Below are 17,855 nucleotides of genomic sequence, written 5' to 3'. Positions count from 1 at the left end.
AGTCAATTTACATAACTATGTTGAAATCGAAAAATAATTTAAATTTGCACATATGCGGTCAAGAACAGTGTTCTTGGTTTTAACTTCAATCAGTTTTACGCATCATATCATTTTTTAAGCAAAGATATAAGGTGGACTCAAATTCAAAACTTGGATCATTCACATATCTGAATTTTTCTACTATTAATATAAATGTATTGTGTAATTATGTTCTATACTATTTATATGAAATAATTGGAGTAAAAGAAACAATGTCAAGTTTCCAGAGACCGACTTTGAAGTAAATCCTGCAACGTGCTATTTTTTTCAAATTTAACCATCTATAAATGTAATAATAAATTAATGAATTATTTATGTTGAAGTCTACAAACTCATTATTTTTGGATAAAACTCAAATTTTACGATCATTTTGATACAGTTATCGAGGGGTGAGAATAGGGTTGAGAATTGGTCACTGTTTCAACAGCTTAGAATGTGTTTAGTGCAAGAATTTATTAATTATGAAAGTCCTTTTCGAACGATTTTGTTATCGACCTCTTGGCTGTCAGTAATGTCGATGGCGGTAATTGAAATAATCTTCATTTTTAGTAAGTTTTAAATAAATACAAACATATAATATGATTGGAATCCAGTAACTTTTCCACGGCTAGATTCCATAAATTTCTAGCATTCACAATTCTAGACTAACATTTGAAAAGGGCGTAACAGCCAAAATTTATTCCTTCTGATTCTTCGTCTACATATAAAGCTATATATGTACACAAAGAATCAGAAGGAATAAATTTTGGCTGCTACGCCCTTTTCAAATGTTGGTCTAGAATTAATCAAATCCTACAAGAACCATTTGTTTTATTTTTATTTTTCTACACTTACATACATTATTAACAATAAACAAAACCTTATGCCTAACCATGTTTTACGTTTTCAATTTGCAAAATTAAATTACAAAATTGGTGTAATAATTTGTGCAATATAAAGTAGATATAAAAATATAAAGCCTGTCCACGTTAAATTTTGGACACTTAGACAATGTCCAATTGATTTATAGCCATTTTATCAATTTGGAGAAGCATAAAAACATGCTGAAAGCATCACGCAAAGCGGAGAGATTCAGCTGTTATGTAAATTGATCTTCTCAGTGGTTTGTGTAAATTAAAAAAAATCGCGTTGGATGATGGATGTCCGAAATTTAACGTGGACAGGCTTTAATATAAATCCTTGTATAAATCTCAATAATATTTACTTGCTATTTGATTGACAGCATCACCAACTCCATCGAAAACATGTGTTGGCAGTCAAACAGGTGCACCTAAACTGTTCGTATTTGCGATGACAAATGTTGCACCTCCCGTGTATACCGTTCGGAATAAACGAACATAAGTGTGAAACACAACACAACACGTCAGCTGTACTGTACCCTTACCGCAGGGCTCTACATTACGGGTGGGAAGATGTGTAGTTGTGTTGGTAATCCGAGCTCGGTGAATTTTGTACTCACCCAGTGAACTTTTCGGTTTTCTTATGGCAAAATGTTCACGATTCGGTTTCCTTATGGCAACTAACCAAAACAAAGAAAAAATTTCCGTCGAAATTGAAGTATTGCACAAGATTTTTCTCATGCAGTACTAAGATTCCGTCGTATTTATGCTGACAACACATCCCTTCATTGAAAATTTTCAACATTTTGCTCAAATTTGTTACTTCAAAAAAGTAAACAACAGCTGATTCGGTTTCTTTATGGCAAATTTTCGATGAATTTTTTCCGTTGCAACGGCAAAACACTCACCAACACTCGCAAAACTAGGCCGTTTGGGCCACCCGATATATACCACCCTGCCCTTACCGTACCGAAGTTTGAACTTGGGTTTGAAAATGAACTCGAACGCAAGTTCGGGTTTGAGTACATCATCGTGCGTTGCGGTTCGAACGGAAGAAGAGAGTTCAAAAAGAGTACGCGTACTCTTGTACCGAGCGGGTTTGATGTTCGTTGGGAAGACTGCTGCTCAGTAAGCAGATAGTTCGCGCTGCCGAGTGAGTAAACAATTGGCAAACCCTTATCGGCAACCTAAATCCTGACCAAGCCGTAAATGTATTCTATCAAACATTGAGCGATGTATTAATGATGGCAGTACCAATAAAGCAAAACAAAAAATATAAAAATAAGATTCCAGCATGGTACAATAGGAATATAGTTAATATAAAAAATAGAAAACAAAAAACGCATAAAGCGTATGAGAATAATAGGAACGATTCAAATTTAGCATATTATTTGTCATTATGTGATGAGTTGAATTTAGAAATTAAAAAGGCACATTGTGATTACACTAATAAGATTGAACGCAATATTAAATCAGACCCAAAATCATTTTTCAACTATGTTCGAGATGAACAAAAATCCAGTAGTTTTCCAACAAAAATGCAACTTGACAATAAGATTGGGAATAATTCATTTGAAGTCAGTAACTTATTTGCTGATTTTTTTCAAGACGTTTACACAATACATGATAACTGTGATCGTGATTACTCTTATTTCTCTTACCTTCCTGAGTTAGAAAATGATGTCGCAGTCGATAACATATCTCCAAACGAAATTCTACATGCCCTCAAATCTTTAGACTCTTCGAAGGGTGCTGGCCCTGACCACCTACCACCCATACTGTTTAAATCACTTCCAAATGAGTTTGTAAAACCTCTATTTTGGTTATTTAATTCATCTCTGAAACACAATACGCTTCCTTCTACTTGGAAACAATCGTTTTTGATACCAATTTTTAAAAGTGGCAAAAAATCTGACATTAAAAATTACCGTGGCATCGCTATATTGTCTTGCATTCCTAAGTTATTTGAATCCATTATTAACAATAAAATCTTCACACAAGTTCAAGGTTTAATTACCCGTAACCAGCACGGTTTTGTTAAAGGAAGGTCAACAACGACTAACTTGCTGCAATTTGTATCATTTTCGATAAACGCTTTAGATAGAGGAAATTATGTTGAAGCTCTATGCACTGATTTCAGTAAGGCGTTTGACAGAGTTGATATTTCTCTCTTACTTTTCAAATTATCCAAGCTAGGCCTCAATCCCAGGTTAATAAAATGGATTGAATCATATTTGACTGGCAGAACCCAGAGAATAAGATTTGATGGATGTTTGTCAAAACAAGTTAAGGTTACATCTGGAGTACCACAAGGATCCCACCTTGGTCCATTGTTATTCATCTTATTCGTCAACGATGTGAATCATGTTTTGAATTACCTGAATGTTTCAATTTACGCAGATGACATGAAACTCTTTTTAGAAATACATAAGCAATCTGATCTACTAGTGTTTCAAAATGAAATCAACGATTTTTATAAATGGTGTAAGAAAAATATGTAACAACTGAATGTCAAAAAAGGCCATTCAATCTCGTTTACAAGAAAGATCAATACGGCACAAGAACAAATATACATAGGTCAGAAAACAGTTGAAAGATGCAAACTAATTAGAGATTTAGGTATCATTCTGGACTCCAAATTATCGTTTATAGATCACTATAATAATATTATCTATAAAGCAAGCAACATGCTTAGTTTTATCAAAAGATTCAGTTATAATTTCAATGATCCTTACACAATCAAAACTTTGTACGTTGCACATGTTAGGCCTCATTTAGAATACTGCAGTGTAGTTTGGGCTCCGTATCATGAAACACATGTAAACCGCATAGAATCAGTTCAGAAACAATTTTGAATTTTTTGCGCTCCGAAAACTAGGGTGGACGTCTCTACCATTGCCTCCTTATGAATCACGGTGTTTATTAATTAACCTAGAAGAACTCAAAAAACGCAGGGAATTCTCAATGATAGCTTTCATGAACGATATTATCACACAAAGAGTGGATAGTAGTGAAATTTTGGCAAATATTATTTTTACGCCCCTATCCGTCCACTTAGAAATAGAAGTCTATTTTATATCAATAATCAAAGAACAAACTATGGCAGAAATGGCCCAATAAATAGAATGATGACATGTTATAATGCACATTGTGAAACAATTGATGTAACGATGAGTAAAACTAATCTAAAAAAAGTGTTCTTCTCTAGACAAGTTAGGTAATGACTGAAGTACACATAGACTAGATAATAAGTATTTATTGTACAAAGTATAATTGGTCTACATTTGATTGACGGCAAATAAATAAATAAATTGGTGCGTTATCGGACGTGCTTCAGGTAGGATTTATGGGTCAAACACAATTGGTACGTTTGCGTGCGTTTTGACAGTTTTTCCATGGGAAAACTGTCAAAACGCACGCAAACGTATCAATTGTGTTTGGCCCATTAGAACATTCGTAAAATCCGAGTTTTTGGTTCTGATTTTAATGTTCGGTGAATGAGTGTGCGGTTGAACGTGTTTTGTATATAATGCGAAACATTTGTAAAATCCAGGTTACTTTGTCCTCCTTTGGACGGTTCGTAAGTAATTTGATGAATATATTTTAATATTTTTTCAGCATATAGGTACTGTTATTGACAAACGCTCTATATTGTCGAATCTTCTTCTTCTTCTTCTTATTGGCATTACCACTGGCGGAGCCAGCTATTGTTATTTGGTGTGGCACCACTTGTTGCAAGAATAATAGCCGTTGAGAACAATGGTGTGATTGCATCGTGTGGTGCCCCACCTCTGTCTCCGCCATTGGGCATTACATCCCCACACTGGGACAGAGCCGCCTCGCAGCTTAGTGTTTATTAAGCACTTCCACAGTTATTAACTGCGAGGTTTCTAAGCCAGGTTACCATTTTTGCATTCGTATATCATGAGGCTAACACGATGATACTTTTATGCCCAGGGAAGTCGAGACAATTTCCAATCCGAAAATTACCTAGACCGGCACCGGTAATCGAACCCAGCCACCCTCAGCATGGTTTTGCTTTGTAGCCGCGCGTCTTACCGCATGGCTAAGGAGAGTCCCAGGGCTGTTAGGTGTAGGTATTCATGAAATCATTATTTTAGACTAACCCAAGAACCAGCAAAAATACACCGTGATTTAAAAGTATCATCGTGTTAGCCTCATGATATACGAATGCAAAAATGGTAACTTGGCTTAGAATTTCAAAAACCTCGCAGTTCATAACTGTGGAAGTGCTTAATGAACACTAAGCTGCGAGGCGGGTCTGTCCCAGTGTGGGGATACAATGCCAATAAGAAGAAGAAGAACGACCAAGTTCTAAACTAATCAATGCCTTATGTCAAAGCACACGCCTTCCTGCATAATCTGTTTTGAAAAGGGGCAGTTCAAAATGTGTAGGATTTTCAGATATAAGCAAAATAAGCATAAAAATAACTTTTTTTTAGAACTTTACTAGCAGACCCGACGAACTGCTTAGTTTCCGAGTTATGCAGAAATTTCTGTTTCATTTGTATGGGAACCCCCCTTTCCAAAGGAGGGAGGGGTCTCAACCCATCTTAAGAATCATCCCGCTCCAAAAAACTTCTGCATACAAATTATCACGCCGATTGGTTCAGTAGTTTCGGAGTCTATAAGGTTCAGACAGACAGAAATTCATGTTTATGGACATATATAGAAGAGATATAGAAATCTTGTTTTCCATGAAAACCCCTCCCCGCTAAGTACCAGCAAATAGTATCGCGTAAATCGTGTAAAGAGCGAACCCAGTGTAATCAACAGCATACAGGCAAACTTGGCGTGACATTCCGTTATATGAAAGGAGTGTATACAACGAGCTGATGACGATGTTTGAAAGCTAGCACATGTTTACCCTTTTTTCGGAAGAAATTCCAATCCAATCTCGGAAACATAATGCTTCCTGAACACACATCACATAGGAGTCACTAAATTCAGCCCAATTTTCTAAACAAACGTACGCTTGAGCTTGAGCTTGATTGACTGCTCGTAGTTGCTACTCCATTATGACCAGATCAGCTGTTCTTGCACAGGGAACCAATAGATGTTTGCTTGGGACTAGCCCACATATTCAATGTACAAGTACTGGTGATCTCATTTGTTAGGTCATACTGGCGCCAGCCACGTCAGAATGGAAGTCAATGTAGGGAAGGGGAAGGAAACGATGATACAATCACTCGCCCACTGCAAGCCGAATATACCTCTGCACTTGCCACGAGTTCATGCGGAATTTGTTGGAATTTTTGAGTTAGGTTCGAGAGGCAGAGGTCCGTCTTGGTTAACGAGCTGCCAATGTGATAGATAGGAGAAAGCAACTGATGGAATTTCTAATTGGATGTAGGAAACGAGCTTTATAGTTCATTTCCTATTCTAGCAGATTACTGCTAGAATATTCAAGTTGAAGGTATATAGGAATAGAAATGGAAACGATATGGAAGTCCATTTCCAGTTCTAGCGATTGCTAGAACATGAGAAATATAGAGAAAGATACAAAGTAGGAGAATGAAACGGACCTGGGATTGAACCCACGACCTTCTGCGTATGAGGCAGAAGCAGTAGCCATATGACTACCAAGCCCGCTTCCAATTTTCTAAACAAACGTACGTGGCAAAAACTGCTCTGCTTTATTCCCATATATCCATATACGATACAACCAGTGATTAATCACCCTACTAATTACCGAATAATTAAGTACTCTTAATTTAGCCTCATAAACACAGAAACCACTGTGTAAGATGGATAATATAAAGCGAGTGGTAATCCATTTACAGAAGAGATTTCAACGCTTTGAGAGTAAGACTAAAATTTGTGTTTATCTGGAAGGCTCAATAGTATAATAGAACTTTCCGAAATGCCGCAAGCATTACTGTCCCATATTATTATGAAATCCTTATTAATATGGGGCAGTTGTGCTTTCGGCGACAGATTAGCTCACGATGAAACTAACAATCGAGCATTTCTAAACCAACATTTGAAAGAGAGAAACGGTTCCTTGTCTACATACATAGACAATTAACTGGAAAGATTAAACTTTGGCTGTTACGTCCTTTTCAAATATTGGTCTTGATTTAACACATGGTAGGCACAAGCACAAGCAAGCTGATTTAACCAAAAACTTATTCTCCTGCTTGTTTCATGAATGAAGTGGAATACTGATGCCTCTTACCTAAATTTAATATCTTTTCTCTGGGCAAAAAGTGTGAAACGAAACCCTTTACGTGTATTGCGACATTTGAATTATTTCCAAGAATTCCAACTACCTAATTAAACCTCTCCATTGTTTCTCATCGTAACGACTCGGCAGTGCTTTTCGGTAGACAACTCATGCCAACGATTTTCTGGGTACGGCTGCAGTATCGGACCCCGTTCCGGCCGCTCCACTCACGCTCAATAATCCTTTCACAATCAAATACAAAAGACATCTCTTCTAAGGCTTCTCGGTTGGCACCGAGCGCTTTTTATGCTACTTTCTTTGCACTGCGGGAAGCAAAAACTCGCCCGCAAAACGAACTACAGAAACACCAACCTCCCGTGAGGAGGAAAATTAAGCGCTCCATTCACCACCCATCTCACAGTTACTGTACTTTTTGTCTTCCTTTGCTTGCAGATCTTGTCACCATGAAGCCTAACAATTTGGCCCACGTCGACAGTGCATCGATAAAATCGATCAGTTCCGAAGACATCAGCACGGCAGCAGCCGCCAATTGGCACGGAAAGGGCTGCTGCAGTGTTGAAGCGAAAAATCCAGCCTTCAAACGCGGACGCCAAATCCAGCTGATGCAGATGATTGTTTTACCGTTCATTCCCATCCTGGCTCTGATCCTGCAAACTTCAATCGAAATGATTGACATCGTCAGTTATCGGATGGAGGCCACCGAGATTGAGAGCCAGGTCACCATGGCCACCGATTTGGGAAAGGTCGTTACCAAGCTACAGCTGGAGCGATCCGATGTTGCGTTCTATATCTACACCAACGGAGGTATGCTGCGGCGGAATTTGACCAAAGGTTTCCAGGAGACGGACCGTGCCCTGGAAAATATGTCCGCGTGGCCCGATTTGACCATTGCTACGCTGAACGATGGTAAAGTGACATGGCTGAATATGAGTGAGTTCCGAGCGGAGCTAACAGAGTTCAGAGACAACATTTCGTCGGACAATGGAGAAACCAGCCGAGTGCGGGACGTTCTGCATTGGTACACGACTGTTAACGGGGCTTTGCTGGAGCATTTGACGAATCAGATCAAAGACGCCAACAAAAGTGGGGTCTGGAGGTTCTTGCTGAGTTTCAAGAACATGCTGAAGAGCATAGAGTGTTTGGACATTTCGGCTATGTACGGGATCATTTATTACGGTCGTGGTGTGCTGAAACCGGAACCATATGTGAACTACATCCAGCATGACATCGTCGGGAAAGAGCTGCTCAATGGATCGCTGAATTACATACCGAAGCTTAAAGCAAACTACAAGGAATTGAGTCGGATAATGAAGGGATATGGAAAGCTCAAGCAGTGGGGTCATACGATACGAATGAATGTGGAGAAAAAGCCTGACATATCGACGGCGACCGATTACTATGAAGCCATGGCTGCTTATATTGATGAGCTGCGAAAACTCCAGGATCGTATCCGGTGGATTATCAGGTAAATGGTGTGAGACTGAAAAAAATCTATAACTTCAAATTTTATGACGATTAATTCATTTAATTTATTTAGCTTACATATAAACAGATAACAATGAGTCAACTATCTGACATGTTTTGAAAATCCTCAAAGTTATCCGAATTTTTTGTTACCTCCTGAATTTTTATTTTTTTTTGCTTTTGTCCGAGAGGGGACATATTATTATTATTTATTCAGACTAAGGCCGAAGTGGCCTGTGCGGTATATAAGAGTCTTCTCCATTCGGCTCGGTCCATGGCTACACGTCGCCAACCACGCAGTCTACGGAGGGTCCGCAAGTCATCTTCCACCTGATCGATCCACCTTGCCCGCTGCGCACCTCGCCTTCTTGTGCCCGTCGGATCGTTGTCGAGAACCATTTTCACCGGGTTACTGTCCAACATTCTGGCTACGTGCCCGGCCCATCGCAGTCGTCCGATTTTCGCGGTGTGAACGATGGATGGTTCTCCCAACAGCTGATGCAATTCGTGGTTCATTCGCCTCCTCCACGTACCGTCCGCCATTTGCACCCCACCATAGATGGTACGCAGCACTTTCCTTTCGAAAACTCCAAGTGCGCGTTGGTCCTCCACGAGCATCGTCCAGGTCTCGTGTCCGTAGAGGACTACCGGTCTAATTAGCGTTTTGTAGATTGTCAGTTTGGTACGGCGGCGAACTCTATTCGATCGGAGCGTCTTGCGGAGTCCAAAGTACGTACGATTTCCAGCCACTATGCGTCTCCGAATTTCTCTGCTGGTGTCATTTTCGGCAGTCACCAGTGAGCCCAAGTACACAAATTCTTCTACCACCTCGATTTCGTCACCACCAATGCAAACTCGCGGTGGGTGGCTCACATTGTCTTCTCTTGAACCTCTGCCTATCATGTACTTCGTCTTCGACGTGTTGATGACCAGTCCGATCCGCTTAGCTTCCCTCTTCAGTCTGATGTAGGCTTCCTCCATCTTCTCAAAGTTACGTGCCATAATACCTATGTCGTCGGCGAAACCAAATAGCTGGACGGACTTATTGAAAATTGTACCACTCATGTTAATCCTTGCTCTTCGTATTACCCCTTCCAAAGCGATGTTGAATAGCAAACACGAAAGACCATCACCTTGCCGTAACCCTCTGCGGGTTTCGAAGGGACTCGAGAATGCCCCTGAAACTCGAACTACGCACATCACCCGATCCATCGTCGCTTTGATCAATCGTGTCAGTTTATCCGGAAAACCGTGTTCGTGCATTAGCTGCCATAGCTGGTCCCGATCGATTGTGTCATATGCGGCTTTGAAGTCGATGAATAGATGATGTGTGGGCACGTTATATTCGCGGCATTTCTGCAGTACTTGGCGAATGGCGAACACCTGGTCCGTGGTGGAGCGTTCGCCCATAAATCCCGCCTGGTACTGCCCCACGAACTCCCTTGCAGTTGGTGCTAGTCGACGGCATAAAATTTGGGAGAGTACCTTGTAGGCGGCGTTCAGCAAAGTGATTGCGCGGTAGTTGCTACAATCCAGCTTATCGCCCTTTTTGTAGATGGGACACACGACACCTTCCATCCACTCCTGCGGCAAAACTTCCTCCTCCCAAATCTTGGTAATGATCCAGTGCAGCGCTCTAGCCAGTGCCTCACCACCGTGTTTAAATAGCTCTCCTGGTAGTTGGTCAACCCCAGGGGCTTTGTTGTTCTTCAGCCGGCCAATCTCCTCCTGGATTTCCTGGAGATCCGGAGCCGGTAGAATTATGTCCTGCGCGCGTTCTCCCAGGTCCATCACCATACCGCCATCTTCGTCTGCCACATCGTCATTCAGGTGCTCTTCGTAGTGCTGCCGCCACCTTTGGATCACCTCACGCTCGTTCGTAAGAAGGTTCCCGTTTATGTCCTTACACATATCAGGCTGTGGCACGTGGCCCTTACGTGAACGGTTTAACTTCTCATAGAACTTTCGTGTGTTATTAGCGCGGTACAGTTGCTCCGTTTCTTCACGGTCTCGATCTTCCTGCTGGCGCTTTTTCCTCCGGAAAGTCGAGTTTTGTTTGTTCCGCGCCTGTTTATATCGTGCCTCGTTCGCCCTCGTGCGGTGTTGCAGCAATCTCGCCCATGCTGCATTCTTCTCTTCCACTATCTGCTCACATTCGCCGTCATACCAGTCGTTTCTCTGATCCGGGGGCACCGTCCCTAGTGCAGCGGTTGCGGTGCCACCAATGGCGGATCGAATATCTCTCCAGCCATCTTCAAGAGACGCTGCGCCTAGCTGCTCTTCCGTTGGAAGTGCCACTTCCAGCTGCTGCGCGTATTCTTGGGCTAGTCTACCGTCTTGTAGTCGCCCAATGTTAAGCCGCGGCGTCCGACTTCGACGCGTGTTGAACACCGTCGAGAGTTTTGAGCGCAGGCATACTGCAACGAGGTAGTGCTCGGATTCAATATTCGCACTGCGGTAAGTGCGGACATTCGTGATGTCGGAGAAGAATTTACCGTCGATTAGAACGTGATCGATTTGGTTTTCCGTTTCTTGGTTAGGTGATCTCCATGTGGCCTTGTGGATATTTTTGCGGGGAAAGAAGGTGCTTCGGACTACCATTCCGCGGGAGGCTGCGAAGTTTATGCATCGTTGGCCGTTGTCATTCGATACGGTGTGCAGACTATCCGGTCCGATGACCGGTCTATACATTTCCTCCCTTCCTACCTGTGCGTTCATGTCACCGATGACGATTTTAACGTCCCGCAGTGGGCATCCATCGTATGTCTGCTCCAGTTGTGCGTAGAACGCTTCTTTCGACATAATTGGGGACGAGAGGGGACATAATTGTTATTAAATATTTGTATCGCCCTCACCATTTTTTTGTAAACATAGTGAAAGTATTGAAAACAATCAAATAACTGTTGATTACAAATCTGTTTTTTTTTTCGGTTTCCACTATTTAACCATTCGGCCCGAGCTACGATTTCAAATGATAAAATCCACCGTTCTTTTGTTTTTTTACCGATTTGCATGAAATTTGGAGGAAAGATGCATTAAACCCTAGGTTTTTGTGTAGATGTATTGAATTGCTGATTGGGTTCTTGGAGACGGTTTTATCGAGCGAGTCCCCTGGGTCAAATGGGGTCAAAAATAGGTAAACTTCCTTTTAATCGTAGATAACTAGTAGTAAATGGTCTCAATAATGATGCAATCGTTTTTATTCATTATTTTGCAATAGCGGGAATGAAAATGGCACGTTTGAACCTCCAAAATCCGGTTCTATATGTTCCGGGAACCTGGTTCCCTCAGGGAAGTCGTCACTGTTTGAGTGGGTCTGAAACTCAGCACATCAAACTTCATGATTTTGCGACACAAATACAATAGAAGGCATTTGCGCAGTATCTGGGCACATTGGGCACTTCCGGAGGTACCTGGGAACCTGATGCCCGTAGGGAAGTGGTCACTTTTTGAGTAGTTCTGAAACCCAGCTTGTGATACATCAAACTTGATGATTTTGCAACACAAATACAATAGACCAAATCAATACATCTACACAAAATATAGGGTTTAATGCATCTTTCCTTCAAATTTCATGCAAATCGGTCAAAAAACAAAAGGTGGATTTTATCATTTGAAATCGTAGCGTAGTACAGTATGGCCCATAAAAAAAAGCGAAAATATTTTTTAACTTATGTTTTTGTACATGAAAGTGTTATTTCTACTATTCATGTATATGTGTGTAAGCAAACGTATCATGAAAAAAACATTTGTATCTAGTGAATTTATTAATGAAAAAAATTGTTACTCTGTAACATAGTCTCTCAACTATGTAACTACGTAACTATAATTTTGATGTTTTCGCATTTTTTTATGGACCATATAAATAATGCCTACTTTAAATCCACGCATCTAGCTAGTATAAGCCAGAAGAACAAATAATGCCTTATAGATATGAACGGGTTTGCCCGGTATAAGGCGAACCGAGTAGATGATGCCTTCTTTAAAGGTATAATGGAACATACACACGGTCAAGCAGTTCGAACAACATTGACTCCACCTCTCGTTTATTCAAACATCCATCAAGTTTAACCAACAGCGGCACGAACAATTAATTTTTTCTACCAACAATATCAAACAAGAGCAACCGAAGCGCCAACTTGAGCCCCAACCATCAAAAAATATATGGGGGCTTGTGCAACTTCACTACAAATGCTCAAACATGTTCGGAGAACCTTGACTCCACCCCCGACAACTCAAACCAAAATCAAACCGTTTCAATTTTTTCCAACCGAGCCGCCAACTGTCAAATGGTTGTCGAACAACTTCACACACGTTCAAACAAAGCAGCAACCGAGGCGTTTTCTTGGGGGCGGAGTCAATGTTCGTCAAACTGCTTGACTGGTGTGTACGTTGCATATGGCAAAAAGAAAAAATAATGCCTTCGTTAAATGAACACGTTTGCCCGGTACAAGCTAAACAGAGTAGATAAGGCCTTCTTTATATGAACGCGTATTGCCGGTATAAGTCAAGCAAAGAAGACTATGACTTCTTTAAATTAATGCTTCTGCCCGGTGTAAGACAAAAAAGGAGAAATAATGCCTTATTTTAATAAACGAGTTTTCCCGGTATAAGGGGAAAGTATAGATGATGTTATCTTTGAATGAACTCGTTTCCCTGGTATTAGGCGAAATCAACGCGTCTGCCTAGTATAAGGCAGAAATAAGAAATAATGCCTTCTATAAATTAACGCGTTTGCCCGGTATTGTGCGAACAGTGTAGATGATGCTTCTTCAAATGAACGAATCTGCCTGGCATAAGGCAAAGAAATGGCTTCTTTGAATGAATGCGTTTACCTGGCATAAGGCTAGCAGAGAATCTTTAAATCATTTTTTATAGTGAAACAATTCTTTACATTGGGATGAAGAATAAACCTATTCTTTTCGGGTTGCTATGCAACCTATGCTTGACCAAACATTATTTTTTCTTCAAATTCTTTAGAAACTGTTTAGGAATTCCTTTGAAAATTCCTCCTGGAAATGCATCTGAAATTCATTCAAGAATAAATTCTAAACAGATTTTTCAAGGATCCAAACTATTCCTTTACGAATATCTCCGGCAGATTCTTCAAAACAATCTACCAGAAATTTCTTCGAAAATTCCTTCAGAGAGTCCATTGAGAAATCATCGAGAAATAACATCGGAAATTACTTTATGAATTTGAGAGAACTTCTGAACGACTTAAGGAGAAGTCCGTGGATAAAAGTGGGAGGATTTCTGGAAGATTTTCCTGGGTAATATCTAAAGGATAAACTAAGGGTATTTCTAGAGGAAATTCCTAAAAGGTTTCTTAGTGAATTCTTTGAGAAATTTTTATTGGTGTACATAGAGATATTTTAAAAGACTTCCGGCAGGAACGTCTAGGAGAGTTTCTGGCCAAATTTCCTTGGAAATTGCCAAGAAAATTATTTAAAATATTTTCAGAGGAATATAAAGAGTTCTTTGCGATTTTTTTTTCTGAAGAATTCCTGAAGGAATTTTTAAGGAATATCTGGATGAATTCCCAGAGGAATTTTTATATAAAAATTTTCTTGAGGAATTCATAATCCAATTTCCATAGAAATTACCGAAAAATTGCTGGAAAAAATCCCCGGGGTGAGTATTTTTGAAAGAATTGAAAGAAAAGAAGTTCTTAGAAAAATTGCATTAATCCGTTTCGGTCTGACCTAGAAATCGAAATTGAAATAACCCGTGTGGCGTGGGCTCATTTTTCGTCCGATTGCCATGAAATTTTCAGGGAACAAGCGTCATCATGTCCATTTTTTGGTTCATAACTTGATTTGACCATGGTGCCAATCAGGCCGGATTCATTAAGGGGTGGGGTCCTGGGTCAGGTGCAGTCAAAAACGGGCCATTTTTTTAAAACCATTGATAAATGAACGAAAGTGCCTAGAATGTTGATGCAAACGTAGTCAATCATCATTGACCAGCACCAGAAGTTAGTTTTGATACAATTGAATCACCAGGACATGGTTCCGGATGTTCCGGGAACCTGGTTCACTGGGGTTCTGGACAATTTTAAAGTGGTGTAAAACCCAGTCTTGCGACATATCAAACTTCATGGTTTTGGAAGACAATCTCAATAGATGAGTTTTTGAGAGCTTTTGGACACATTGGCCACGTCCGGATGTGTTCCCGGAAACCTGATTCCCTCAAGGAAGTGGACAAATTTCGATTAGCACCGAAACCCATCCTGCGACATATCAAACTCCATGATTTTGAAAGACAAACTCAATAGATGAGTTTTTGAAAGGTTTTGGACACATTGGCTACGTCTGGAAGAGTTCCCAACTGCCTGACTCCCTAGGGGGCACGCAGGATTTCAATACGAAACATTTTGAGTAGCTCCTAATGGATTTTCTGGTCAGAGGAATCACTCACTTAGTCATGTATGCTGAGCATGTCTAGGGGTACATAGTAACGTAAAATATCTCCATCATGGGCGGCTTTAAGCTCAAAATGGGCTCATGGGCTCGCTTCAACCTCAGAATTCGAGATCTAGTTGTGAGGCCATCAGGCCCGAATTTTAAAACGTAGACATCGGTTAATGAATACTTGCAGTTTCTGCGTGATCTCTGCTGATAAACACTAAGTATCATTGGGTTCACCGTCTGGAGGAATGCCTAAAGTAATTCCAGAGAAATTCCGAGTAGAGCTTCCGGAAGAATTCGTTATCGGAGAAATTCCTCATAAAAGGAATTCAATACCTTTCAGTAACATTTGCATTAAAAAAAAACTTTTTTTTCGGACGGTGATAAAAAAGCTAAGGTAGATAATTGCTTTTGATAAATTTCTTATGTTCATGTTCGCCAGGTACTTTTTTCACTGTTTGGCCGTCCAAGTACACGCAGCCACATTTCCCTCGGTCTTCCTCTTCAGCTTCCTTGGAGCTTCTTGTAGCTCAGGGTCGTCGGCCGTCCGGAACCTGCCGTTCTTTTGATGCTCTGATTGTTGTCCAATAGTGCCAAGATGTTGTAGATGCCGGAACAGGCGTATCTGGCGTCCACAAAGTTCCGAACGAAGTCCGTTTTCAGAGCGGCGGTTGTCATTCTTTGAACGCGCACACTTCTGAACGGAGTTACCAGGCGGATGTCATCCATATCTCGCACAATGGGCTTTTTTGCTGCCAACATTGCACGACTGGTTCCCTCTGACATTTATGGATCCCAATGGGAATCAAATCAGATGTTGGTAAACAACACAAATACTACCATAAATTTTGCTTTGATATGTTGGCTGCAAAATGGTGGGTTGACATCAAGGAAGGAGCGCCCAACAGAGCTCTGGTACCCACAAGTTCCTATCTCACGATTCCACGGGTCGTCCGATGAAAAAAAGACCGCCAGCTGAGGGTTATGTACTTATCTGGTAGTGCAGCCTGGGAACGAAATAAGAGCTATGATTAGAAACTCGGCACCTGGAATCTCAGGACCCTAAATGAACCTGGACGAGTGAGCTTTCTTCAAGAAGTCCGATGGCACAGATCCGGAGATCGTGAATTCCGAGCCGTGGACCCCACGACCAACACTGTATTCAAGTATAATATTTATCACAGCGGCGGCGGAAAAGCAGAGCATGGGGTTGGTTTCGTAGTGATGGGCAAGCAGATGAAGCGAGTGATGCGGTGGAAACCCATTAGCGAACGAATCTGTGTGTTGAGGATACTGGGCAAATTCTTCAATTACAGCCTAATCAACGTTTACGAACCGACAAACGATAAATCCGACGACGTGAAGGACTCGTTTTATGAATGTCTTGATAAAGCCTCCATAGCCCATAGCCATAGCCCAAAGCATGACATGAAAATTGTTATCGGAGACGCTAACGATGAGGTCGGTAGAGAGGACTTTTTCCGTCCCATAATTGGTAGGGAGAGCCTTCACTCCGCTACCAATGACAACGGCCTACGGTTAGTAATTTTCGCTGCTGCCAGAGGGATGGCCATCAGTAGTACCTATTTTGCACGAGAGAATATCCGAAAGCACACCTATTGACACCCAAATGATGAAACTTGCAACCACATAGACCATGTTCTGGTGGATGTGCGCCATTTCTCGGATGTTATCAGGGGGGAGTAAGCCTGTCATCTACGAACAAATCAAGCCTACCCAAGATGTTTTATCCGGGCCACGCCACTTGGAAAAGGCGGGCCACCCCGCTTGGCAAGTGTAACATTGTTCGAATTGGAATCTTGTAAGATATTGGTTAATACTTAATCTACACTACTGCTGACTAACGAAAAATTTGTGGGATTGTTTATTTACATTTGCTTCATTCTACATGTCGAGGAGGCGCGATGCACCGCATATTACCCCCTGGATGTTATCGATGTGCGGACATTCAGAGGCCCGAACATTGACTCTGATCACTACCTCGTTGTCAGTAAAATTCGATCATGGTTGTCAACTGTACCGAATGAAAGATCACAGCGAACGATGCTTTACAATATGCAGCGATTGTCGGCGGAAGGAGTATCGGCTGAGTACCGCCAGAAGCTTGACGAACGGTTAAGGTGAGTTACGGCGGCGTCCAAAAATGGCAGCCACAATGGCCGTGCTATCCCTCACCTCGCGTTTTTGCTCGCACAAATGTGAATATTTAGGCGGTTAGCACATCTGGAAACCATTTTTTCGTGTATGCTGCAAGTGAGCAAAGGTGAAAAACTACTTTCCGTTTATGTCTGTCGTTTACTTTTCGAGTTATGTGCCCTTCAAAGCGCTATGTAGAATTTTAATTGGACTCCAACGCGATTCACCTTAAGCGCAATCAACGTTAGCGACAACATCAACGATCTGTAGGAGTCGATCCATGGAGTGGTGAGCACAACAGCACGAGAAGTGGTAGCCACTGCACAGAGGCGAACCAGGACGAGTTGGTTCGATGTGGAGTATCAGAGAGTGACAGACGAGAAGAACGTTGTCAGAAGCCGGTGTTGGTGTCGGGTACCCTATCGAGTAGAGATCGGTACAAGGAAGCAAGAGCAGCCAAAAAACGAACCCACCGCAGGAAGAAGAAAGAATATAAAGAACAAGTGATTAGCGAGCCGTAGGAAAAAATGGAGCAGAACGATATGCGGAGGTTTTATGAGCCTGTCAATAGCGTGCGGAGAAAGACAGTGCCATCTCCCGTCATGTGCAACGACCAACAAGGGAATTTGCTGACAGATAAAACCGAAGTGGCTGGTACATGAAAGCAACTTTTCGAGACTTTGTTAAATAATGGAAGTGACGGTGCATCGGTGAACAGAATAAATATTAGCGACGATG

The 17,855-nt window shown here is 41.3% G+C and overlaps 1 protein-coding gene across 2 annotated transcripts in view; it reads left to right on the top strand.

The window, feature by feature from the left end:
• The window catches only part of LOC134205379 (adenylate cyclase, germination specific), a 110,374-nt gene that overhangs the window by 72,245 nt on the left and 20,274 nt on the right, over positions 1-17,855 (top strand). For both annotated transcript variants that reach the window (XM_062681748.1, XM_062681013.1), the window contains exon 2: positions 7,519-8,551. In XM_062681748.1, the coding sequence (XP_062537732.1) occupies positions 7,530-8,551 (1,022 nt within the window). In that variant the 5' untranslated portion in view covers positions 7,519-7,529. The remainder of the gene's footprint in view (positions 1-7,518; positions 8,552-17,855) is intronic.

Source organism: Armigeres subalbatus, chromosome 1, assembly GCF_024139115.2.
Source record: "Armigeres subalbatus isolate Guangzhou_Male chromosome 1, GZ_Asu_2, whole genome shotgun sequence".
NCBI lineage: Eukaryota > Metazoa > Arthropoda > Insecta > Diptera > Culicidae > Armigeres > Armigeres subalbatus.
The sequence above is the reverse complement of the archived record's forward strand: the minus strand, read 5'-3'. Positions and strand labels throughout refer to the sequence as shown.